This window comes from Nicotiana tabacum, chromosome 18, assembly GCF_000715075.1.
Source record: "Nicotiana tabacum cultivar K326 chromosome 18, ASM71507v2, whole genome shotgun sequence".
NCBI classification, from domain to species: Eukaryota; Viridiplantae; Streptophyta; class Magnoliopsida; order Solanales; family Solanaceae; genus Nicotiana; species Nicotiana tabacum.
In genome coordinates this window covers 147,493,958-147,519,982 of record NC_134097.1, presented here as the reverse complement: position 1 = coordinate 147,519,982, position 26,025 = coordinate 147,493,958, and the positions used below count along the sequence as shown (strand labels likewise).

Genomic DNA, 26,025 nt, shown 5'->3' with positions numbered 1-26,025 from the left:
GACCAGATTCAATGGTTAAGGCTCATTGGTCTTGGAGGATCCAACAGTATCTCTAACAATAATCTGGATGTGTACAAGATGTGCACATTGTTGAGGAAATTAGGACACTGAAATCTGTGGACATATCTGCTCAACGTCCAGAAATCGGAGACCAAAAACAACTAGTAATTGTTATTTCACTTTATCAGTGAACAATTTAGGAAGTGCTTTTTTATCTCTGTGATTCGAACCGAATCAGAAAGGAGAATTTTTTGGCAATAATAGGGGAAAGATGAAACATTGTAATCGAGTTGAACACAAGAATGGGGTAAAAGTGATCACCCTAGCAACGGAGACTTATATGCATCAAATCAAACAATTTAACCTTAAGAATTAGTACAGAAAATACATATTGCTTGATCGTTGATTATATAATAAATGCATGCATAAAAGACTCCATTGGTTGGGTAGAATACTGAATGCGAATAAGTTATTTATGGTCTAAGGGGTGGGGCTGCAGAGGTCAATCTTAACATGCATGTGTCATAAACAATGTAATTTGATGTGCCCCTTGTTCCCATAACACTTGCTGCTTCAAAAGTTTGGTCTTTTGGTCCTTGGCGTTGTAATCACAATAGAATAGCATTGGCACGTCCATGGCTCTTGGTGAGACTGTAGACAATTTGGAAGGAATTCCTCGATATTGGAACAAGATTCAGCCCGAAAGAGTTGCTGGAGATGTCAAAAATTCTTATTCCTTTCTTCTTGCCTGTAGGGAGCTCAAAATATGAAATGAATGCTCCGAAAAGAATATGCCTTATCAACACAAATTCATTGGGAATTTCTGGATGTTAATGTAACTAAGAGTCGAGAATTCCATTCCGACCCTTATATCAAAATCTCACATATCAACCGGAAAACGCCAAAATTCCAACTTCGCCAATTCAAGCCTAAATCTGCCCCGTACCTCCAAAACACATTCCGATCACGCTCCTAAGTCCCAAATCACCTCCCGAAGCTATCTGAACCATCAGAACTCACATCCGAGCCCTTTATCACATAAGTCAACATCCGGTTGACTTTTCCAACTTAAGCTTACTCAAAAGAGACTAAGTGTCTCAAACCTCACCCAAAACCTTTCCGAACCCGAGCCAATCAACCCGATAACACATAATACCGCTGAGCAAGGCAATAAGAAGCAAAAATGGGGGAAATGGAGCGGTAACTCGTGAAACGACCGGCCGGGTCGTTACATTCTTCTCTCTTTTGTAATTCTTTCTAGTTGATTTCCTTCATCATTATAATAACTCTAGCTCTGTCATCAAATCATGGTATCACGTAGTTGATACATTATAAGCTGCACAGAACCATCTGATTATAGTTTATGACAGTTCCATAATTCGTGCTGAATGAATTTAAATAGGAGAACTATGCTGTAAGAAGTTTCTTTGCACTGCTGATTTACAAAAGAAGTTGAAGTTAGAAGTTGATTATTTTACTTTTTCCTTTCTATTACTGACATGTGAACCAACAAGGACTGATTTTTACAGATTCATACTCCAATAGGACTTTCAATTCTCTTATTAGGTCGCATAGATTAGGCTTCCTCTTGTCCCAAATCAGTTACATATGCAACTGACTATCTACTAACTGGAGATGTACTGTACACATTAACGTTTGTCCAGCAAGAATAATACGGCTCTGGAGATTTATTGTGCAAGTTGCTGTAACCAACTTTTCAATACCATCTTCCCTCTCTGACATTTAACTCTTTCTGTAGGTGGACAAGGCCCTTCAACAAGTAATGAACAACATAGTATGCTTGTCAGTGTTTGACATTTTTACACTGTTTGAAGTGCTTCATCAGCTAAAGAACAATCTCATATCTCAGGTTTTTGGAAATACACTGCTAAAATTTCTCTACTCTCATCTCATCTCCTTTTCCCTATTACCATGGATTGGGTACGAGTCCTCAGGGCACTCACTTCCGAGGGTATGAAATGCAGGTAGATCAGCATATACGGATGATTATCATTGACTCAATATCAACACTCATTACACCAATTCTTGGAGGAGGTGGTGCACAAGGTAATTTTTCACTAAAAGATGAAATGATAACTTTATGGTAGTAATTTTTAGTTATCCTTTTTACTAGTATTTACTTGAGCAATTTGAGATTTAAGTTGTCGTTTCTTTATTTTAAGAAATATTTGTTTTGTTTTCTTTAATGTAGTTCCTTGGTTGACGAAACTACAAATTCTAATTGGTTTAGATTTAGTTTTTTTTTTTCCTCTAGTATTTATATTCCAGCTAGTTTGGGATTGAAACTTAGTTGTTGATATATGCTCTCAGACATAATGCAACATTTGTGAGTTCTCCTACAATTTTTTTGACCGATTTGTTGTTTCTGCTATCCTAGTGCAACCTTGTTTCTAGGTATATGATAGACAATTGCTTATGAAAAAGATGTTAAATGGGAATAAAGTAGTAAACGTGCAAATTCCTACACTGATATTAATCTTGCTTTTCTGGATTTCATTTTTTTCCAAATAAATTTAATTTTATCCTGAGTTTCTTCTTCCGTCTATAGGCAGATGATTAGGTTTTCCCCTGCGGTATCATGTCCACAGATTTGTCAATTTACTTTTGTTGAATGAGGGAACAAAAATAGTGGAGAAATGTATAGAAGCTTTGCCTCTGTAATCTGTTTCATATGTGTGAATTGTTTGTTGAAGTAGAAAACTTAAGTTTAATTCCGTATGTCAAAACTACCTGCTTGACTACTGACTCCCGAAGTAACAACTAAAGTTTTTGCGTGAATCAGGACATGCTTTAATGGTTTCAGTGGGATTTTTACTAAAACTATTAGCACATGAACATGATATCTGCATTTTGGTAAGTTTGGCAGTAACATAGCATTAGCATGTTCTCTTTGCTGCAGCGTTGTTCATTTTCAACTGATGGAATTGATTTTCGTTTAACTGGATCAGTGTATTAGGCACATCAGCCAGAAACTTGAACGCGTCAAGTTGTTATATACTTGCCATTTGAACCTATTAATGGGTTAGATCTTCTAAAAGGAACTTCGGTTTTGTATTGATCCACAGATTTCAAATTACAGCCAACAAGTTCATTCTACTTCCTCTGTTTCAAAAAGAATGACACTATTTCCTTATTAGTCTCTTTAAAAAAGATTGACACCTTTTAATATTTCCTTAATAAGAAGCATGTATAACCACACAAATGTTATGACAGGTTTCAGACCACAAGTTTTAAAAGTTTTACTGTCATAGATGATATGACTTATTTAAGACCACATATCTCAAAAGTTTTCCATTCTTTATTAAAGTTTGTGTCAAGCTCAAACTAAGATAATCTTTTTGAAATGGAGGGAGTAATTAAATTCATATAACCCCATATCGTCCACCCGAACTTTTCTCCATAAGTAATGGAGTATTTTCGTACTACTTTCACTATAGGCATTTAGTTTGCTAGATATCCTATTTGTGGACCACATTATAATATTTATCCTTCTGTGCTCGGTCACCAATCACATGGTGGCCGGTGAGAAAGGTACTTCCAAGCCAGCACTTGGAGAGAGTTAGAGGGGCATTCCGCATGTTAGACTTCTATTATCCAGAGACCGAGCTCGGAACATCAGCAGCATGCCAGTACTTAGACACCCACACATGGTATGTTTCTTGCAAGAATAACTCTATTGTTCAAACTTGGTTCTCAGCAACTTATTGAACTTCATCAGACTAATCAACCTAAACACCTGACTTTGCAACATCAATGTTTGATCTGGATATAACGAAACACCATCACTGTGTATGAAGATTTATTTCTAATAGTGGATATTTCATCCAGGCTACAGGAGATAGAATTGAGTTCGAGGTACAATGATCATGCTTTATAATGCCAGAGAATCTTGGCTTTTAGTTTATCAAGGTATCAACTTGATGCTGTCGAATTGTCGAGGAAAATGAATATTTTTGTTGGAAAAAAAGAAATATATGTTGACCTTGTGAGATGGAGATGAAGCTACGAGACTACTACATGTTTTTACTTTTATATGAAATGGATTGTGGTTCGTATTTTGTGGTCTCTCTCATTTGGACTGAGATGAAATTAATATTACTTTGGCATTTTGACAGAAAATATATACTGAATATAGAGGAGAAAATTACTTTGTTTATCAAAATTGCGAGCTGATGCTTGCGAAACTATCTCAGCAAGAGCAGTATACATGTACAAAATTAAGACCTGATTAGCTTTATGACCAACTTTCTCTGCCTAACTGTTTGCAAGTGAAATGTATGAGTATAAGTTTTTTCAACTATTGATTTATATATCTGGTTTCAGTATCCTTTTCAGAACACTCATCCGTTTAAAAGGGTTTTAATGGACGTCATCTTTCTTTGGTGTAATATGTAAATAACGTTGAATTACTTTTAATATCAAAAGCAGATGAAAATGCAAAGAATTTGTCATATAAACATCTAAGTTCCTCTCGTGAAATCCTATACGGATCATAAAGTTATGATTTAGCATGTTATCTAAGATCTTTATCGTCTCATCTTAGTAGTATAAATTAAGTTTAACAGATAAATGTAAGATGAATTTTCATAAAGCATTATAGTTTAGAGGCTAATAATTACAGTTTACCTAATTACCATTCATAGCTATTGGTCAATCGTTATCGGCTTGTATTACTTGTATTCAAACGCGCAACGAATATAGCTTGTGTTAACTGTATTCGTTCGCACAACGCATACAACTTGTATCAACTGTATACTTTTGTGCAATTGTATTCGTTCGCGCAACAAATACAACATGCATCAACTGTAACCAAGATGAAATACAAGGGTGTATACAAATAATACAACTTAAATCGATTGTATACAAGAATGTAAACGAAGGATACAACCTGTATCGACTGTATTTGTTTGCGCAACGAATATAACCAAGGCAAAATATAGAAATATAGAAAAATAAAATGCTCTTGTTGAGACGAACTCAAGACCTCCGCTAACTAAGCGGGCTCTATTGAAAAATAGTCAGTGTTTGCAAAGTCATTGAAAAATAGTCATTATTTTGCTGTAACACGAAAAGTTCTAGCATAATATACTGGAGATAGGTGCACCTGTGTATGAACTTCTAGCATATTATGCTAGAACTCTAACACACGGAAAGTTCAAGCATAATATACTGGAGATTGGAGCACTTGTGTATGAACTTCCAACATATTATGCTGGACCAGTATATTATGCTGGAACTCCAGTATATTATGCTGGAATATTTTACATATTTTGAGCAATATTTTCGTTCAGATTTATCTTTACATGAAAAGTGGCTAAATATCGATTACTTTGAAATTGTTGCTATTTTCCAATTAAATCCGTAAAAATAGCACGGTATAGCCAGTTTTCGGACTGGTCATTCAAAAATAGCCAGCGTTTACCAAGTCAATGAAAAATAGTCACTATTTTGCTGCAACAGAGATCGGTCCAGCATAATATACTAGAGTTCGGTGCACCTGTGTATGAACTCCAGCATATTATGTTGTACCGGTATACTTTGCTGGATCCAGTATAATATACTGGAGACTGGAGCTCCGGTGCTCCAAACTCCAGTATATTATGCTGGAGTTCTAGTGTATTTATGCTGGAACTCCATCATATTATGCTGGAGTTCCAGCATACTTATCATGGAACTCCAGTATAATATGCTGGAGTTCAAGTATACTTATGGTGGAACTCCAGCATAATATACTGGCGTATTCCGAGTTTGAATAGTGTTTTCGCTCAGATTTATCTTTACATGAAAAGTGGATAAATTTCAATTACTTTTAAAACTGAGCTATTTTTGAACGACCAGTTGTAAATCTGACTATTTTTTAATTTCTCCCATTAAATCTGGCTATTTTTGAATTTCACCCAAACACATCTATAAACTAGGCCCAATTTCCAGCTTCTGAAGCATCTGTTTGGCCCAAATCAAAAATCTCACCAAAATCGGTACCCATCCAATCTCGAGTGCATAAGCTTTCAAATGTGCTTCCAAGTTTAAGCAACCCATTTTCCCTCCACAGATCTTTCATCTAACACTTGAAACTATAATCTGACTTCAACCTCCTACACTCCATGATCAATTAAAGAATCAAACAAGCTAGCACAACTCCCTCAAAACTCAAAATTAACAACCTTACACAATTCAGAACCTCAATTTTCCAATCCCAACCATACCACAGTCATCATCGTTCTCATAAACCCACCTCAAAATCCTCACCTGAAAGGCCTCATAAGCCTACAAAAAACCTCTTTCGAAAGCCAATACCACTACTTGCTGACCTCAAACAAATCCAAGATCCTGATGAAGCTATTTCACTGTTCCATGATTACCGGCAAACCGGCTTCAAACATGACTACCCTACTTATTCTTGTCTTATTTATAAGCTCGCTAAGTCTCGAGACTTTAAAGGTGTTGAAATCCTTCTTGGATATTTAAAAACATATTATATTCGATGTCAAGAAAAGGTTTTTATTGGATTAGTTCAGCATTAAGGGAAAGCCCAGTTGGTTGATAAAGCTATTGAGCTTTTTCACAACATGGGGTCATTTAATTGTATGCGTAGTGTACAGTCTTTTAATGCACTTTTAAATGTGCTTGTTGAAAATGGGCGTTTTGATGATGCAAATGAGATGTTAAGGAATTTTTCGAAAATGGGTATTTGGTTGAATGCTGTTTCGTATAACATTATTATTAAGATGTGGCTGGAAAAGGGTGATTGGGAAATGGCGCGCAGAGTGTTTGATGAAATTCTTGAAAGAGAAGTTGAGCCGACTGTGGTAACTTACAATTATCAAATTGGATTTTTGTGTAAGAAGGGGGATGTTGAAGGTGCTAAAAGTTTGTCTCAGGATATGGTTAGAAAGGGAAAGAAGCCAAATGCAGTTTCTTATGCTTTGTTGATGGAAGGTTTGAGTTCTTTGGGTAAGTATAAAGAAGCCAAGAAGTTAATGTTTGATATGGAATACCAAGGATGTAAGCTGAAAATAGTCAATTATGGTGTTTTGATGACTGATCTTTTAAAACGAGGCGACTTTGGTGAGGTAAATAGTTTACTCGTGGAGATGAAAAAGAGGCACATTAAGCCCGACGTTGTGATCTATATATGTTAATCAATTATTTCTGTAAGGAAGGTAAAACTGCTGAAGCGTATAGGATGTTAGTTGATATGCAAATTGCAGGTTACAATCCTAATGCAGCTACATATAGAATGGTGGTTGATGGTTTTTGTAAAACAGGAGAATTTGAGGAAGGTTTGAAGGTTTTGAATGCAATGTTGATTAGCGGGCATTTTTCGCGTGTAGAAACAGTAAGGTGTATGATTCTTGGCCTGCTTGATAAAGGGAAGGTTGAAGATGCTTGCTTTGTTTTGGAGGAAATGGAGAAAAGGAAGAAACGGTTTGACTTTGAGTCATGAGAAGCCATTGTCAAGGATGCTTGCAGCAATAGTATTATTGTATATAGGCTCGTTGATGAGCTTGTATTTTAACTATTGGACTTGTATGCTATTACTTAGGAAAATCTCTAAAATAGATCGCGACCATATTTGTTTTGTGCTCGTCTTGATGCTATCTTAAATGTCCATTTGAAAAGAGCTATTGGGCGACCCTACTAATTATACAATAATTCTCTTCCCCTTGCTTGCTTGTAGTCAGTTCTAGTGGCATGATTGTTTACTTGGTTTGTGGAGCCGGGCATGCTTGATTGGAGCATTTGGTGTCCGGCTAAACCTCAATAATAATTGTTGGCTCTTATAAAAAGGAGTATGTAATTTCACCCTTGTTAAGATGGAGTAGTAGAAAAGAATATCATATATTTTTACCCCCAAAAGAAATACTGTAATAGTTCCTACTATTTCAAAGCGGGAGTAAAGGGCCTCTTCGTCGTCCTGCTTGCCACTCGAAAGGCTATTTAATAATTAACGCCTGACATATTAGGAGTTACTGTTACTGCTTTGTAAAATTTGTATATCTACTTTGTTTTATTGCATAGGTTATTATTTTGTTCCCATCATTTAAGGAGTTAGTTTTTTATTGCTTTCTGGTCTGTTAAGTAAGCCTCTGTAACTTGTTTGTGTATATAATCAGCTCATTATTATTTAACAAAATTATTTTTTTTGTTTCATCTTGCTCATTCATTATATGTGAAAATATTATTTTGTGTCTCATACAACTAACACTAGTTGTATGAGGCATCTTTTTTGTCTCAGAGTTTTGTGGACCAAGAAATGTAAGATCGGGGTCCACAAATTTGTGAGACAAAAAAGTGCCTCACACAACTAATATCAGTTGTGTGAGGCACACAATAAAACTTCTCCATTATATTGTATCGGAGCGATCTTCTTGACTCTCACGATTTTTTTTTTCTGATCCTCTAACTGCCACAGAGGCTCACACTTAAAATGGCCCATAATGTTATAAATATTGACTCTACTAGCAGCAATTCTAATGTTATTGTTCAGTTTAATCATGTATCGCATCTGCCAATAAAGCTTGTCGGCGGCCATAACTTTGCGACATGGAATTTTTATGAAAGCAAGTTGGAGAATGTCTCCCCTTATTAGCACTGATTTCGTATCGCATTAAAATTAAAAGAAAAGAAAAAGGTGAAAAAAGAAAAGAAAAAAAGAAAGAGCAGAATAAGAAAAAACGCTGAAACGGGGACATATAATAATTAATGAGAAAAGAAAGGACCAACATGACATTTCAATTAAAATAGTGACCGACCTGCAGTTTCGACAAATACAGTATCTCTTTGACGAGAAATTTTATTTTGATTGAGACTCAACCAACAAAACTTGTATGAGGCACCTCTGCCTATTTAACAAGTGGAAATATGGGTCCCACATGTCAGCTCCCTCTTTTTATCTCTCTGACACTTACGTGTTTCCCATTTCACGAAAAATTTTATTTTATATCTCATACAACTGACACTAGTTGTATGAAGTATCTTTTTTGTTTCACGGTTTTGTGGACCCAAATTTTTGTGGATTCAGAAGCGTAAGATTGAAGTCCACTAATTTATGAGATAAAAAGGAGCCTCACACAACTAATGTCGTGAGGCACACAATAAAACTTCTCCCCGTTTCACCATCTCATTTCTATTTTTTTTACCCTATTTTACTTAAGAGTAGGTCCTACCCTACTTTTTTTAACCTACTTATACTCATGTTTCTCTCAGTAGTGATATTCAATCCGTTTTCTTCTTTCAACTTTTACTAAACTTCATCATCTCTTTAATTTTGAGTTAAATGCATTTCGTTCCTTACTTCTCCAACGCAGGCTTGGGCATATATCGGGTAAAATTGATAATTCGAACCGTTAATTATTTATTGGATTATCGATATTGGGTTATTGGGTTAACGGTTTGATAACCAGTATTTTTTTTATTGGGTTATCGGTTCGGGGTCGATTTAGCAATTCCCTTATTGGGTAAAGCGATAACCCAATAAAGCTTTACTAATTTACTAGTTTAGGCTTAAGTATATACTAGTAATAGTAGGGTTTCATTTTCATATACTAATTTTGCTTTCTCCGCCAGTCGCCAGACGCCAGTCCGCTGTCCGCCTCACTCACTCAGTTCCTCACCCTCAGTCCTCACCCTCAGAAGTCAGACCTCACCAGTTCTCTGCCAGTCCGCCACCGGCCACACGGCTCAAGCAGTCAAGCCCTCACCAGTTCTCCGCCTCACGACTCACGCGGTCACGCCCCCACGACTGAGCCCGTCAAGACTCAGTTTTCTATATCTTTTTCCGGCAGAGCATTGCACTAAGGTCAGTGTTTCATATCCCATTTCTGAATTCGTCTTAGTTTGGTATCTTAGAAATCAATTTTTGCATATTTTCCTTTTTATGAAGCTCGAAAAATGGTTTCCCTAAAATGTTTGGTTTCTTGAATTTATACTACACTGATTGTTTGAATTTATCTTCGTTGATTGTTTATCACAGTCCTTACATCTCTTCATTTGAAGTACTTTTTGAATTTTTTGCTTAACCATCACTTATAGGAGTTAGATGGCTGAAAGCTATGGAATTACTGCGAAATCTTATTTTGGGACTTACAGCTCATGTTATTCTTTAACAAATAAATTAAATTTACATCTTTTTAAAATGATTCCAGATTTCCAGTTTGATTAAAGCCATAAAAGCATATGGCGAAGTCTTCTTTAGTTACCATCTGACGCAGAATTAGTGACATGTACTATATGTGAAATGATGTTTCTTTATCTCTATTGAAACTAAGAGAAGCATGAGGCAGTTCAATTCTTTGTAGTAATGAAAGCAAACCTTCTGTTATCATATTTTCCTTTTTTATGTTTAGTTATATGTGTTTCATTTTAAGATTTTAAAATGAGGCATGTTGAGCGTTGTTTGGAGCGCAATTTGGTGAAGCCTATAAGGATTGAGTAGTTGTTGTGTTGTTTACTTGAATTTGAACTATTAGTATTATGTTTGGACTTTGAACTTGTTAATCTTAAGGTTGCTACTACTTTGTATTGTTATTAATGTGTTTGAACTATTACTTTGGAGTTTGGACATTACTATGTGTACCATCTGTTTTTGGATTGTGAAAGTTGGGATCTTTTTATCTCCTATTTTTGTTAGATTGGAATTTTGAGCTGTTTGCACTTTGTATGTGGGCAATTGAGGTACTGGCCATTGGGTATGTTTAGTTTGAGGCAAAAATTTAATCTTTTTTGCTTTTTCCTTTAGAATTATGAGTATATGATTATGGGTGTTGTCAATATGTGTTTAATTTTTCTATGTGCAGCTTTGAATTGTTGTTCTATGTGCAGCTTTGTGACAGTCTTCAAATGCTTGTAGTTCTGCCACAAGATCTTGAATTCTTGATATTGAATAGAAGTTTAAATCTCATTTTGGAACCTTTAAAATTGTTACTCAGCTGTAGTTTAGCTTTTAGTTTTATACTGAAAATGGTATATTGAGAATTTCTTTTGTTGGATTGAAATCCCCACCCGCTCCTTGGTCCTTACCTTGAAGTGTCATATATAGCAGCTTCCAAACTTTGTACAAATATTACTTTGTACAAATACTAGCGTTCAACACTCTTAATATTAGGTAATATTCAGCGTTCAACACTCTTAATTTTAGTTTTACCTTATCGGGTAAACCGATAACCGAACCGATAATGATCAATAACCGATTAACCGATAACCGATAACCAATATCTTATCGGTTTGGTTATCGGGTTATGATATTTGTAAACCGAAAACCGATAGGCAAAACCGATAATATTCAAAACTGAACCCAACCGACCGATGCCCACCCCTGCTCCAACGCAGTCTCGCAGAATCCAACCATCAAATATTTTAATTAACACTTTCAACTCGAACAACGATTCAAATTTAGCATATGCCACCAAGAATCCACAATTTTCAATTATTGCCAGGGGCGGCCCGATATACACTGAGATTGTCCCTATTTTCTCCAATATATAGGCTTACTTATGGTTTAAACAAGCTTACAATAGTTTAACCATTACTTGCTTCAAACTCCAATTCTATTGGAAGAAATGAAGGTGCATTTTGGCTATACTGGAATTTTAAGCAATTCTATTATTGTCTTGCTTAATGCTTACCCCAAGCAATTCTATAAATGTGAAGTTGAGTTTACATCACTGCACACCAGTGAGATGTCAGATTAATAAGCTTTAGCCAAACTATTGATCCGACAATTACAAATTAGGAACTAGAAAGCATAGATATCTCAAAAAATCAATGATTCTCCCACAAAAATATTTTGCCCATCATTTTTCTATTTTAAAATATAGAGAAAAATCCAGTCATTCTTCTTTTTAGACTCTTGAATTTGGACAAGCATCCACGAACAAACGACCCTAAAAATCCACATGTTCCCTTCCTTTTAGAAAAGGAGCAGAAGATAGAGGAGAAAAGTTTACTGCTTTTTCATTTTGTCATCTCGTAAAGTTGGTAAAAATATGAGAGAGGGAATTGAGCTAGGGGATGGAAACATGTGGGACCCATATTTCCACTTGTCAAATAGGTAGAGGTGCCTCATACAAGTTTTGTTGGTTGAGTCTCACTCAAAATAAAATTTCTCCTCTTTGACTTGATGATACAACGCTGCTCTCAGAACTCAAATGGCAAAAGGGTTGCAGCTATTCGTCAGCAGTACTCTCTCTCTCTCTCGATATTTCACACACACACACAAAAACACAAATATTTATTTTATTTTATCTGTTCTTATTAATCATGATTTATTTGTGTGTTGTTGTCCTTATTAAAACCCTAACACTGACGCATTCGATTTTTGTTCTTTTAAACAGGATTATCGTTTTACACTACGAATGAAAGATTGAAGAAGCTCTTTTCACCTTTTGGCGTTGTTACAGAAGGTTACTTCACCTTTCCTCATTTCTATATTCTGCAATCATTATTTTTTCGTCTGAAATGTAATCTAATTTATCCTCAAAATAAGTAAGTGTGAAATTTAGGGTGTGTTAAAGTATGACATAAGTCCTTTCCCAAGGAAATTTATGTCATGGAAAATATTTTTCAAATTATAGAGTATAATATTAAAAATTAATAAATAATATCAGCAAATTGGAGAGTGTTCTGATGAAACTTTTGAGTACTAGAGATTATTAATGAAGTCTAGTGCTAGTTGAAGATAGTTGGTGGAAAAATGACTTCCGCCCATAAGTGAGGGAAGTCATTTTCCTCCTTTTGATTGAACTGTTTTCCATTTTCCCTTATACCAAACGCCCTTTATCTACTAAACTTGATTGCCCTATAACTATTTATAAATATGGAATTTGTACTTTGTGGCGGATTTGTTAAATAGGTCTATAATTAATCTGGGGTTGAGGTGTAGTTGATTTGATTGATTGATTTATATGGATTTGTTAATTTGGGCGAGCAGCGAGGCTTGTTGAAGACCCAAGAACGCAAAGGCCTAAAGGTTTTGGATTTGTTACCTTTGAGTCAGAAGTAGATGCTCGGAATGCATTGAATTCCATTAACGGAAGGGTAATTCCTTAGCTTTGTTGGTAGATGTGTACACTTGCTTCTGTGTGTTTGTTGATGGTGTGTTTTGTGTATATTTTATGAAGCATGCTTAATGATATTGCCTTTCATCAGTTGTGGATGTAGCCTTTAGCAATGAGTGCAAGCACACCCGCTACTTCCGATTCAAATTTTTAGGTTTTTCTTAAATATTATTTTTTTTTAATTAAATCTATCCATTGTTAGATAGGAAACACATAGTTGTTATAGTGGTGTCCCACTTTAAAAACAAGGTGTTCCTCTATTATTTACAATTCTTAGTCTGTCTTTCGCTTAGAAAACTATTTATCAATCATAGATTAAAGAAGGCAGATGTCTATTTCCAGCACTTCACAGCAAAACTATAAGCGAAAGATTTTTCCAAGCATCTTAAACAATTTAGCGTGATGTTTGACTTTGTGAACTTTTGCTATCATCGACCAATACAAATTGTTGCATTTGTTGGTCTAAAGGACTTGGTCCTGCAAATGCTTTCAGTTGGAGACAGGATAATCATTGCTTGAATGAAACTAATGATAAAGGGTGGAAAATGTAAGTTGGGGGCATTAATAGGCTTATAACGAAACATGCGAACAATATAACCATCTAAAGAAATCTAACTTTCACTTGGAAGGGGTCTAGGTTCTAGAAAATCTATGGAGAAACGGTGTTTGGTCTAGGAACTGTATCTCATTATGTTCGACTATTGTTGCTGTTGTTTTTGGTGTTTATTTTATTTAATTGTTTTATGGATATATAATATACCTTTGTTGAATTAGTTGTCTCATAAACTCTTTAGTGGAAATGAATAGTAGGAAGTCTCTTGTTGTTGCAAGTGTTCCTTCTGGTTTTGCAAGCAATATGGTAGAGCAAAATCTCTTGAAGTTCACTGGTCGCAGATGTTTCATTGCTTTAAGTAGTGACAGTCGTTGAGTTATTGATAAGAAACTGGGAAGTTGTAGTAAAGACTAAAGAGGTTATAGAAGTTATCATTTTAAGGAAAATAAGGACTGCAAAATGATGAGTTATTATTTTGGAGATGAGAACTTTTCAGCAGGTAACAAACAAAACAAGAAAAGGAAAAAGGAAAAGTATACTCATATTTTGCATAACTTGTCAGCTGAAGAACAAAATTATGATATCAAACTCCAATCCTGCTGCTCGCCAAGATGACGAACGGTCTGTTTCCCCTCTATTAAGCCACTGCCACCAGTCACCCCATGTGGTCTCTACCTTTCTTGACTTCTTATCTAATATTGGCACCTCATTGCCGCATCTATGCTTCTATTACCCCTCTGCAGCTGAACTTTCTTTTTGTGTGTGTTTTTAGTGCAAAATGACAGTTGAGAACATTAAGTTGTTCAAAAGGGTAATACCTAAACTTTGTGTACACAAATCAAAAAGAATGTTATAATTTTTTATAAAACACGGGAAAGTACCCAGTAGACAGAAATAGAGATGAGTGAAAGCACAATTGCTGAGAGCAGTAGACATCCTATATCAATGATATGAATATGTTAGGAAAAAATTGGTGTTGGTCTTGAAAATTATTTGTGCACATGTTTACTTTTGGCGTAGCTCTGTGGTTTGTTTGCATATCTACTTTTGATGTATTTTTGGACTTTGTCGGCTCTCTAGTTTTGTAGCACTTCAACTGTAAATGAGCTAACAAACTTTGTTTTGTAATCTTTTTGCATCTTCTTGATGCTTTTAATGATATCCTGCTTACTTCATAAAAAAAAAATGCATGAAGTGTTTTCCGTTGACTGGAGATGTCAATAATGCACCAAGCTTTGGCTTGAAAGCTAATTTGAGATTGTGGTGGTTGGTTAATTGTTTGCAGCAATTATGCTTGATTTACTTATGTGCAGAGTCTTGATTTTATGGATTATTTCAGAAATTTAAAGTAGATGGCTTTTTTGAGAGAGAAAGAGAGACTGTTTTGATTGTTTTTTGTTGCTCCAAATCTTGGCTTTGTGAGATTGTCGCGAAAAAAAAGAAAGTCAGTCAACTGTAAGGACCATGGAAAAGATTCTGATCTGCTAAAATTAAGAAATCCTCAACAATCAGGGGGAATTTAAGTAGCATTATGTCTTTGCAGAAAGCTCCTTTACTTCCCCAAGGGAATTTGTTTTCCAGCATTATAAAGTGTATTTAATTTTGTTTCATTTTTACCTCCTGGTGAAATATCGAATGTTGGCTGACTGAAGAGTCTTGCTGCTTTCCGTTTTTCTGTTCTGTCATTGAAATGATCTACCGGTTGCAGATTGTTGATGGAAGACTGATTTTTGTGGAAGTTGCTGATAATACACAAGCTACAGAAAACAAAACATCCCGTAAATAACTTTCTCATAATTCAGCATATACATCATGGTAGAATTTTTGGCCATTGCTCAATCCTCCATAGTGCTGCCTCACTTTCGCGTCCAAGCTTGGAGTCAAAGGCAGCATTTCTTTGCTCATAGTCAGCCATTGAGGTCACTTCGTTCATCTCTACATCCATTGAATACCCCTTGCACGGTGTACCCAAACTTGTCCACTCGATCAAAGCCTTCCTACTGGGGAGTCAAAGCCAGTGTTGTCTCTGATTCTACAATGCCAACCACCTTCACTGTTGATTCAGCAGGGCCAGGAATTGATATTCTGCCAGAGACAGGTGGTGGTGGTGGAGATGATTCTGGGAGTGCAAATGGCGGTGGTGGTGGTGGGGGAGATAATGGTGGCAATAATAATAATAATAATGATGGTGGCAACGAGGGGGAGTCAGATGAAGGCAAGGATCATAGCAATAAAAAGAAAATGGCCCTTTCTATGTCCCAAAAATTGACATTGGGCTATGCTTTCTTGGTTGGAGCTGGTGGTTTTATGGGTTATCTGAAAAGTGGCAGCACGAAGTCCCTAATTGCAGGTGGAGTTTCTGCCTCCCTTTTGTACTCTGTTTATGCTATGCTTCCAACACAACCTGTTTTGGCATCATCAATGGGTTTCGTCCTCTCGGCTGCACTTCTGGGAGTAATGGGATCTCGGTTTCTGAAGTCAAAGAAGGTTTTTCCAGCTGGTGTTGTCTCCTTTGTGTCTCTTGTTATGACTGGTGGTTATCTGCATGGAATATTGCGCACTGCACATTAGATCCCTAAACTAAGCTACTGATCAACATGGACAATCATTAGTGTCTACTCTCTACTGTTGATTATAGTTTTCCTATCTGTTTGAATTTTGGATTTTGCAAAATTTCCTAAGCTGTCTGGCTCCTATAACTCTCTGCTGGACTCTAATGATGTATGAAGGCTTACTTTATTAGCCCTCTGTTTCTGTCGTCTATTCGTTCTGTTCTGGAGAAGTTTTCCTTTATTATTCCTGTTTTTATGTGATTTTCCGAAAATATCTCGACCAGATTCAATGGTTAAGGCTCATTGGTCTTGGAGGATCCAACAGTATCTCTAACAATAATCTGGATGTGTACAAGATGTGCACATTGTTGAGGAAATTAGGACACTGAAATCTGTGGACATATCTGCTCAACGTCCAGAAATCGGAGACCAAAAACAACTAGTAATTGTTATTTCACTTTATCAGTGAACAATTTAGGAAGTGCTTTTTTATCTCTGTGATTCGAACCGAATCAGAAAGGAGAATTTTTTGGCAATAATAGGGGAAAGATGAAACATTGTAATCGAGTTGAACACAAGAATGGGGTAAAAGTGATCACCCTAGCAACGGAGACTTATATGCATCAAATCAAACAATTTAACCTTAAGAATTAGTACAGAAAATACATATTGCTTGATCGTTGATTATATAATAAATGCATGCATAAAAGACTCCATTGGTTGGGTAGAATACTGAATGCGAATAAGTTATTTATGGTCTAAGGGGTGGGGCTGCAGAGGTCAATCTTAACATGCATGTGTCATAAACAATGTAATTTGATGTGCCCCTTGTTCCCATAACACTTGCTGCTTCAAAAGTTTGGTCTTTTGGTCCTTGGCGTTGTAATCACAATAGAATAGCATTGGCACGTCCATGGCTCTTGGTGAGACTGTAGACAATTTGGAAGGAATTCCTCGATATTGGAACAAGATTCAGCCCGAAAGAGTTGCTGGAGATGTCAAAAATTCTTATTCCTTTCTTCTTGCCTGTAGGGAGCTCAAAATATGAAATGAATGCTCCGAAAAGAATATGCCTTATCAACACAAATTCATTGGGAATTTCTGGATGTTAATGTAACTAAGAGTCGAGAATTCCATTCCGACCCTTATATCAAAATCTCACATATCAACCGGAAAACGCCAAAATTCCAACTTCGCCAATTCAAGCCTAAATCTGCCCCGTACCTCCAAAACACATTCCGATCACGCTCCTAAGTCCCAAATCACCTCCCGAAGCTATCTGAACCATCAGAACTCACATCCGAGCCCTTTATCACATAAGTCAACATCCGGTTGACTTTTCCAACTTAAGCTTACTCAAAAGAGACTAAGTGTCTCAAACCTCACCCAAAACCTTTCCGAACCCGAGCCAATCAACCCGATAACACATAATACCGCTGAGCAAGGCAATAAGAAGCAAAAATGGGGGAAATGGAGCGGTAACTCGTGAAACGACCGGCCGGGTCGTTACATTCTTCTCTCTTTTGTAATTCTTTCTAGTTGATTTCCTTCATCATTATAATAACTCTAGCTCTGTCATCAAATCATGGTATCACGTAGTTGATACATTATAAGCTGCACAGAACCATCTGATTATAGTTTATGACAGTTCCATAATTCGTGCTGAATGAATTTAAATAGGAGAACTATGCTGTAAGAAGTTTCTTTGCACTGCTGATTTACAAAAGAAGTTGAAGTTAGAAGTTGATTATTTTACTTTTTCCTTTCTATTACTGACATGTGAACCAACAAGGACTGATTTTTACAGATTCATACTCCAATAGGACTTTCAATTCTCTTATTAGGTCGCATAGATTAGGCTTCCTCTTGTCCCAAATCAGTTACATATGCAACTGACTATCTACTAACTGGAGATGTACTGTACACATTAACGTTTGTCCAGCAAGAATAATACGGCTCTGGAGATTTATTGTGCAAGTTGCTGTAACCAACTTTTCAATACCATCTTCCCTCTCTGACATTTAACTCTTTCTGTAGGTGGACAAGGCCCTTCAACAAGTAATGAACAACATAGTATGCTTGTCAGTGTTTGACATTTTTACACTGTTTGAAGTGCTTCATCAGCTAAAGAACAATCTCATATCTCAGGTTTTTGGAAATACACTGCTAAAATTTCTCTACTCTCATCTCATCTCCTTTTCCCTATTACCATGGATTGGGTACGAGTCCTCAGGGCACTCACTTCCGAGGGTATGAAATGCAGGTAGATCAGCATATACGGATGATTATCATTGACTCAATATCAACACTCATTACACCAATTCTTGGAGGAGGTGGTGCACAAGGTAATTTTTCACTAAAAGATGAAATGATAACTTTATGGTAGTAATTTTTAGTTATCCTTTTTACTAGTATTTACTTGAGCAATTTGAGATTTAAGTTGTCGTTTCTTTATTTTAAGAAATATTTGTTTTGTTTTCTTTAATGTAGTTCCTTGGTTGACGAAACTACAAATTCTAATTGGTTTAGATTTAGTTTTTTTTTTTCCTCTAGTATTTATATTCCAGCTAGTTTGGGATTGAAACTTAGTTGTTGATATATGCTCTCAGACATAATGCAACATTTGTGAGTTCTCCTACAATTTTTTTGACCGATTTGTTGTTTCTGCTATCCTAGTGCAAACTTGTTTCTAGGTATATGATAGACAATTGCTTATGAAAAAGATGTTAAATGGGAATAAAGTAGTAAACGTGCAAATTCCTACACTGATATTAATCTTGCTTTTCTGGATTTCATTTTTTTCCAAATAAATTTAATTTTATCCTGAGTTTCTTCTTCCGTCTATAGGCAGATGATTAGGTTTTCCCCTGCGGTATCATGTCCACAGATTTGTCAATTTACTTTTGTTGAATGAGGGAACAAAAATAGTGGAGAAATGTATAGAAGCTTTGCCTCTGTAATCTGTTTCATATGTGTGAATTGTTTGTTGAAGTAGAAAACTTAAGTTTAATTCCGTATGTCAAAACTACCTGCTTGACTACTGACTCCCGAAGTAACAACTAAAGTTTTTGCGTGAATCAGGACATGCTTTAATGGTTTCAGTGGGATTTTTACTAAAACTATTAGCACATGAACATGATATCTGCATTTTGGTAAGTTTGGCAGTAACATAGCATTAGCATGTTCTCTTTGCTGCAGCGTTGTTCATTTTCAACTGATGGAATTGATTTTCGTTTAACTGGATCAGTGTATTAGGCACATCAGCCAGAAACTTGAACGCGTCAAGTTGTTATATACTTGCCATTTGAACCTATTAATGGGTTAGATCTTCTAAAAGGAACTTCGGTTTTGTATTGATCCACAGATTTCAAATTACAGCCAACAAGTTCATTCTACTTCCTCTGTTTCAAAAAGAATGACACTATTTCCTTATTAGTCTCTTTAAAAAAGATTGACACCTTTTAATATTTCCTTAATAAGAAGCATGTATAACCACACAAATGTTATGACAGGTTTCAGACCACAAGTTTTAAAAGTTTTACTGTCATAGATGATATGACTTATTTAAGACCACATATCTCAAAAGTTTTCCATTCTTTATTAAAGTTTGTGTCAAGCCAAACTAAGATAATCTTTTTGAAATGGAGGGAGTAATTAAATTCATATAACCCCATATCGTCCACCCGAACTTTTCTCCATAAGTAATGGAGTATTTTCGTACTACTTTCACTATAGGCATTTAGTTTGCTAGATATCCTATTTGTGGACCACATTATAATATTTATCCTTCTGTGCTCGGTCACCAATCACATGGTGGCCGGTGAGAAAGGTACTTCCAAGCCAGCACTTGGAGAGAGTTAGAGGGGCATTCCGCATGTTAGACTTCTATTATCCAGAGACCGAGCTCGGAACATCAGCAGCATGCCAGTACTTAGACACCCACACATGGTATGTTTCTTGCAAGAATAACTCTATTGTTCAAACTTGGTTCTCAGCAACTTATTGAACTTCATCAGACTAATCAACCTAAACACCTGACTTTGCAACATCAATGTTTGATCTGGATATAACGAAACACCATCACTGTGTATGAAGATTTATTTCTAATAGTGGATATTTCATCCAGGCTACAGGAGATAGAATTGAGTTCGAGGTACAATGATCATGCTTTATAATGCCAGAGAATCTTGGCTTTTAGTTTATCAAGGTATCAACTTGATGCTGTCGAATTGTCGAGGAAAATGAATATTTTTGTTGGAAAAAAAGAAATATATGTTGACCTTGTGAGATGGAGATGAAGCTACGAGACTACTACATGTTTTTACTTTTATATGAAATGGATTGTGGTTCGTATTTTGTGGTCTCTCTCATTTGGACTGAGATGAAATTAATATTACTTTGGCATTTTGACAGAAAATATATACTGAATATAGAGGAGAAAATTACTTTGTTTATCAAAATTGCGAGCTGATGCTTGCGAAACTATCTCAGCAAGAGCAGTATACATGTACAAAATTAAGACCTGATTAGCTTTATGACCAACTTTCTCTGCCTAACTGTTTGCAAGTGAAATGTATGAGTATAAGTTTTTTCAACTATTGATTTATATATCTGGTTTCAGTATCCTTTTCAGAACACTCATCCGTTTAAAAGGGTTTTAATGGACGTCATCTTTCTTTGGTGTAATATGTAAATAACGTTGAATTACTTTTAATATCAAAAGCAGATGAAAATGCAAAGAATTTGTCATATAAACATCTAAGTTCCTCTCGTGAAATCCTATACGGATCATAAAGTTATGATTTAGCATGTTATCTAAGATCTTTATCGTCTCATCTTAGTAGTATAAATTAAGTTTAACAGATAAATGTAAGATGAATTTTCATAAAGCATTATAGTTTAGAGGCTAATAATTACAGTTTACCTAATTACCATTCATAGCTATTGGTCAATCGTTATCGGCTTGTATTACTTGTATTCAAACGCGCAACGAATATAGCTTGTGTTAACTGTATTCGTTCGCACAACGCATACAACTTGTATCAACTGTATACTTTTGTGCAATTGTATTCGTTCGCGCAACAAATACAACATGCATCAACTGTAACCAAGATGAAATACAAGGGTGTATACAAATAATACAACTTAAATCGATTGTATACAAGAATGTAAACGAAGGATACAACCTGTATCGACTGTATTTGTTTGCGCAACGAATATAACCAAGGCAAAATATAGAAATATAGAAAAATAAAATGCTCTTGTTGAGACGAACTCAAGACCTCCGCTAACTAAGCGGGCTCTATTGAAAAATAGTCAGTGTTTGCAAAGTCATTGAAAAATAGTCATTATTTTGCTGTAACACGAAAAGTTCTAGCATAATATACTGGAGATAGGTGCACCTGTGTATGAACTTCTAGCATATTATGCTAGAACTCTAACACACGGAAAGTTCAAGCATAATATACTGGAGATTGGAGCACTTGTGTATGAACTTCCAACATATTATGCTGGACCAGTATATTATGCTGGAACTCCAGTATATTATGCTGGAATATTTTACATATTTTGAGCAATATTTTCGTTCAGATTTATCTTTACATGAAAAGTGGCTAAATATCGATTACTTTGAAATTGTTGCTATTTTCCAATTAAATCCGTAAAAATAGCACGGTATAGCCAGTTTTCGGACTGGTCATTCAAAAATAGCCAGCGTTTACCAAGTCAATGAAAAATAGTCACTATTTTGCTGCAACAGAGATCGGTCCAGCATAATATACTAGAGTTCGGTGCACCTGTGTATGAACTCCAGCATATTATGTTGTACCGGTATACTTTGCTGGATCCAGTATAATATACTGGAGACTGGAGCTCCGGTGCTCCAAACTCCAGTATATTATGCTGGAGTTCTAGTGTATTTATGCTGGAACTCCATCATATTATGCTGGAGTTCCAGCATACTTATCATGGAACTCCAGTATAATATGCTGGAGTTCAAGTATACTTATGGTGGAACTCCAGCATAATATACTGGCGTATTCCGAGTTTGAATAGTGTTTTCGCTCAGATTTATCTTTACATGAAAAGTGGATAAATTTCAATTACTTTTAAAACTGAGCTATTTTTGAACGACCAGTTGTAAATCTGACTATTTTTTAATTTCTCCCATTAAATCTGGCTATTTTTGAATTTCACCCAAACACATCTATAAACTAGGCCCAATTTCCAGCTTCTGAAGCATCTGTTTGGCCCAAATCAAAAATCTCACCAAAATCGGTACCCATCCAATCTCGAGTGCATAAGCTTTCAAATGTGCTTCCAAGTTTAAGCAACCCATTTTCCCTCCACAGATCTTTCATCTAACACTTGAAACTATAATCTGACTTCAACCTCCTACACTCCATGATCAATTAAAGAATCAAACAAGCTAGCACAACTCCCTCAAAACTCAAAATTAACAACCTTACACAATTCAGAACCTCAATTTTCCAATCCCAACCATACCACAGTCATCATCGTTCTCATAAACCCACCTCAAAATCCTCACCTGAAAGGCCTCATAAGCCTACAAAAAACCTCTTTCGAAAGCCAATACCACTACTTGCTGACCTCAAACAAATCCAAGATCCTGATGAAGCTATTTCACTGTTCCATGATTACCGGCAAACCGGCTTCAAACATGACTACCCTACTTATTCTTGTCTTATTTATAAGCTCGCTAAGTCTCGAGACTTTAAAGGTGTTGAAATCCTTCTTGGATATTTAAAAACATATTATATTCGATGTCAAGAAAAGGTTTTTATTGGATTAGTTCAGCATTAAGGGAAAGCCCAGTTGGTTGATAAAGCTATTGAGCTTTTTCACAACATGGGGTCATTTAATTGTATGCGTAGTGTACAGTCTTTTAATGCACTTTTAAATGTGCTTGTTGAAAATGGGCGTTTTGATGATGCAAATGAGATGTTAAGGAATTTTTCGAAAATGGGTATTTGGTTGAATGCTGTTTCGTATAACATTATTATTAAGATGTGGCTGGAAAAGGGTGATTGGGAAATGGCGCGCAGAGTGTTTGATGAAATTCTTGAAAGAGAAGTTGAGCCGACTGTGGTAACTTACAATTATCAAATTGGATTTTTGTGTAAGAAGGGGGATGTTGAAGGTGCTAAAAGTTTGTCTCAGGATATGGTTAGAAAGGGAAAGAAGCCAAATGCAGTTTCTTATGCTTTGTTGATGGAAGGTTTGAGTTCTTTGGGTAAGTATAAAGAAGCCAAGAAGTTAATGTTTGATATGGAATACCAAGGATGTAAGCTGAAAATAGTCAATTATGGTGTTTTGATGACTGATCTTTTAAAACGAGGCGACTTTGGTGAGGTAAATAGTTTACTCGTGGAGATGAAAAAGAGGCACATTAAGCCCGACGTTGTGATCTATATATGTTAATCAATTATTTCTGTAAGGAAGGTAAAACTGCTGAAGCGTATAGGATGTTAGTTGATATGCAAATTGCAGGTTACAATCCTAATGCAGCTACATATAGAATGGTGGTTGATGGTTTTTGTAAAACAGGAGAATTTGAGGAAGGTTTGAAGGTTTTGAATGCAATGTTGATTAGCGGGCATTTTTCGCGTGTAGAAACAGTAAGGTGTATGATTCTTGGCCTGCTTGATAAAGGGAAGGTTGAAGATGCTTGCTTTGTTTTGGAGGAAATGGAGAAAAGGAAGAAACGGTTTGACTTTGAGTCATGAGAAGCCATTGTCAAGGATGCTTGCAGCAATAGTATTATTGTATATAGGCTCGTTGATGAGCTTGTATTTTAACTATTGGACTTGTATGCTATTACTTAGGAAAATCTCTAAAATAGATCGCGACCATATTTGTTTTGTGCTCGTCTTGATGCTATCTTAAATGTCCATTTGAAAAGAGCTATTGGGCGACCCTACTAATTATACAATAATTCTCTTCCCCTTGCTTGCTTGTAGTCAGTTCTAGTGGCATGATTGTTTACTTGGTTTGTGGAGCCGGGCATGCTTGATTGGAGCATTTGGTGTCCGGCTAAACCTCAATAATAATTGTTGGCTCTTATAAAAAGGAGTATGTAATTTCACCCTTGTTAAGATGGAGTAGTAGAAAAGAATATCATATATTTTTACCCCCAAAAGAAATACTGTAATAGTTCCTACTATTTCAAAGCGGGAGTAAAGGGCCTCTTCGTCGTCCTGCTTGCCACTCGAAAGGCTATTTAATAATTAACGCCTGACATATTAGGAGTTACTGTTACTGCTTTGTAAAATTTGTATATCTACTTTGTTTTATTGCATAGGTTATTATTTTGTTCCCATCATTTAAGGAGTTAGTTTTTTATTGCTTTCTGGTCTGTTAAGTAAGCCTCTGTAACTTGTTTGTGTATATAATCAGCTCATTATTATTTAACAAAATTATTTTTTTTGTTTCATCTTGCTCATTCATTATATGTGAAAATATTATTTTGTGTCTCATACAACTAACACTAGTTGTATGAGGCATCTTTTTTGTCTCAGAGTTTTGTGGACCAAGAAATGTAAGATCGGGGTCCACAAATTTGTGAGACAAAAAAGTGCCTCACACAACTAATATCAGTTGTGTGAGGCACACAATAAAACTTCTCCATTATATTGTATCGGAGCGATCTTCTTGACTCTCACGATTTTTTTTTTCTGATCCTCTAACTGCCACAGAGGCTCACACTTAAAATGGCCCATAATGTTATAAATATTGACTCTACTAGCAGCAATTCTAATGTTATTGTTCAGTTTAATCATGTATCGCATCTGCCAATAAAGCTTGTCGGCGGCCATAACTTTGCGACATGGAATTTTTATGAAAGCAAGTTGGAGAATGTCTCCCCTTATTAGCACTGATTTCGTATCGCATTAAAATTAAAAGAAAAGAAAAAGGTGAAAAAAGAAAAGAAAAAAAGAAAGAGCAGAATAAGAAAAAACGCTGAAACGGGGACATATAATAATTAATGAGAAAAGAAAGGACCAACATGACATTTCAATTAAAATAGTGACCGACCTGCAGTTTCGACAAATACAGTATCTCTTTGACGAGAAATTTTATTTTGATTGAGACTCAACCAACAAAACTTGTATGAGGCACCTCTGCCTATTTAACAAGTGGAAATATGGGTCCCACATGTCAGCTCCCTCTTTTTATCTCTCTGACACTTACGTGTTTCCCATTTCACGAAAAATTTTATTTTATATCTCATACAACTGACACTAGTTGTATGAAGTATCTTTTTTGTTTCACGGTTTTGTGGACCCAAATTTTTGTGGATTCAGAAGCGTAAGATTGAAGTCCACTAATTTATGAGATAAAAAGGAGCCTCACACAACTAATGTCGTGAGGCACACAATAAAACTTCTCCCCGTTTCACCATCTCATTTCTATTTTTTTTACCCTATTTTACTTAAGAGTAGGTCCTACCCTACTTTTTTTAACCTACTTATACTCATGTTTCTCTCAGTAGTGATATTCAATCCGTTTTCTTCTTTCAACTTTTACTAAACTTCATCATCTCTTTAATTTTGAGTTAAATGCATTTCGTTCCTTACTTCTCCAACGCAGGCTTGGGCATATATCGGGTAAAATTGATAATTCGAACCGTTAATTATTTATTGGATTATCGATATTGGGTTATTGGGTTAACGGTTTGATAACCAGTATTTTTTTTATTGGGTTATCGGTTCGGGGTCGATTTAGCAATTCCCTTATTGGGTAAAGCGATAACCCAATAAAGCTTTACTAATTTACTAGTTTAGGCTTAAGTATATACTAGTAATAGTAGGGTTTCATTTTC

General features: G+C 35.8%; 3 protein-coding genes and 2 pseudogenes across 5 annotated transcripts; all 5 read left to right on the top strand.

Moving 5' to 3' along the window:
• The first annotated feature begins 41 nt into the window (after window positions 1–41).
• Window positions 42–4,321, top strand: LOC142172999 (DNA repair protein RAD51 homolog 4-like). Its single transcript, XM_075237434.1, has 5 exons — window positions 42–1,870; window positions 1,986–2,067; window positions 2,804–2,874; window positions 3,553–3,671; window positions 3,850–4,321. Exons 1-5 carry the CDS (start codon window positions 1,784–1,786, stop codon window positions 3,896–3,898), a joined length of 408 nt encoding a protein of 135 aa, XP_075093535.1. The 5' UTR covers window positions 42–1,783; the 3' UTR covers window positions 3,899–4,321.
• Window positions 4,322–6,125: 1,804 nt separating this feature from the next.
• Window positions 6,126–7,540, top strand: LOC142172848 (uncharacterized; annotated as a pseudogene).
• A 1,989-nt stretch (window positions 7,541–9,529) lies between these two features.
• Window positions 9,530–16,425, top strand: LOC142172997 (uncharacterized). Of its 2 annotated transcripts, XM_075237427.1 has the most exons (4): window positions 9,555–9,823; window positions 12,357–12,425; window positions 12,953–13,059; window positions 15,341–16,425. In XM_075237427.1, the coding sequence occupies exon 4, from the start codon at window positions 15,445–15,447 to the stop codon at window positions 16,201–16,203; it is 759 nt and encodes a 252-aa protein (XP_075093528.1). In that variant the 5' UTR covers window positions 9,555–9,823; window positions 12,357–12,425; window positions 12,953–13,059; window positions 15,341–15,444; the 3' UTR covers window positions 16,204–16,425. The 2 variants fall into 2 exon arrangements, with proteins under 2 accessions (XP_075093527.1, XP_075093528.1); XM_075237426.1 differs by lacking the exon at window positions 12,953–13,059 and having other exon boundaries at window positions 9,530–9,823.
• Window positions 16,426–18,169: 1,744 nt separating this feature from the next.
• LOC142172998 (DNA repair protein RAD51 homolog 4-like) lies at window positions 18,170–20,537 on the top strand. 2 transcript variants are annotated; one of them, XM_075237428.1, is made up of 5 exons: window positions 18,170–18,332; window positions 18,448–18,529; window positions 19,266–19,336; window positions 20,014–20,132; window positions 20,311–20,537. In XM_075237428.1, the coding sequence occupies exons 1-5, from the start codon at window positions 18,246–18,248 to the stop codon at window positions 20,357–20,359; spliced, it is 408 nt and encodes a 135-aa protein (XP_075093529.1). In that variant the 5' UTR covers window positions 18,170–18,245; the 3' UTR covers window positions 20,360–20,537. The 2 variants fall into 2 exon arrangements, 1 of the variants encoding a protein (XP_075093529.1); XR_012702384.1 differs by lacking the exon at window positions 19,266–19,336 and having other exon boundaries at window positions 18,205–18,332; window positions 20,311–20,449.
• Window positions 20,538–22,586: 2,049 nt separating this feature from the next.
• On the top strand, window positions 22,587–24,001 carry LOC107763044 (uncharacterized; annotated as a pseudogene).
• Window positions 24,002–26,025: the final 2,024 nt, after the last annotated feature.

What these genes read in the sequence shown, in the direction of transcription:
- LOC142172999 (XM_075237434.1), top strand. Translation starts at nt 1,784, where the DNA reads ATGAACAACATAGTATGCTTGTCAGTGTTTGACATTTTTACACTGTTT. An exon ending in AGAACAATCTCATATCTCAG is followed by an intron (nt 1,871 to 1,985) that starts GTTTTTGGAAAT and finishes TATGAAATGCAG; the next exon opens with GTAGATCAGCATATACGGAT. An exon ending in AACATGATATCTGCATTTTG is followed by an intron (nt 2,875 to 3,552) that starts GTAAGTTTGGCA and finishes CCGGTGAGAAAG; the next exon opens with GTACTTCCAAGCCAGCACTT.
- LOC142172997 (XM_075237426.1), top strand. Translation starts at nt 15,445, where the DNA reads ATGGTAGAATTTTTGGCCATTGCTCAATCCTCCATAGTGCTGCCTCAC.
- LOC142172998 (XM_075237428.1), top strand. Translation starts at nt 18,246, where the DNA reads ATGAACAACATAGTATGCTTGTCAGTGTTTGACATTTTTACACTGTTT. An exon ending in AGAACAATCTCATATCTCAG is followed by an intron (nt 18,333 to 18,447) that starts GTTTTTGGAAAT and finishes TATGAAATGCAG; the next exon opens with GTAGATCAGCATATACGGAT. An exon ending in TGGAGGAGGTGGTGCACAAG is followed by an intron (nt 18,530 to 19,265) that starts GTAATTTTTCAC and finishes TGCGTGAATCAG; the next exon opens with GACATGCTTTAATGGTTTCA.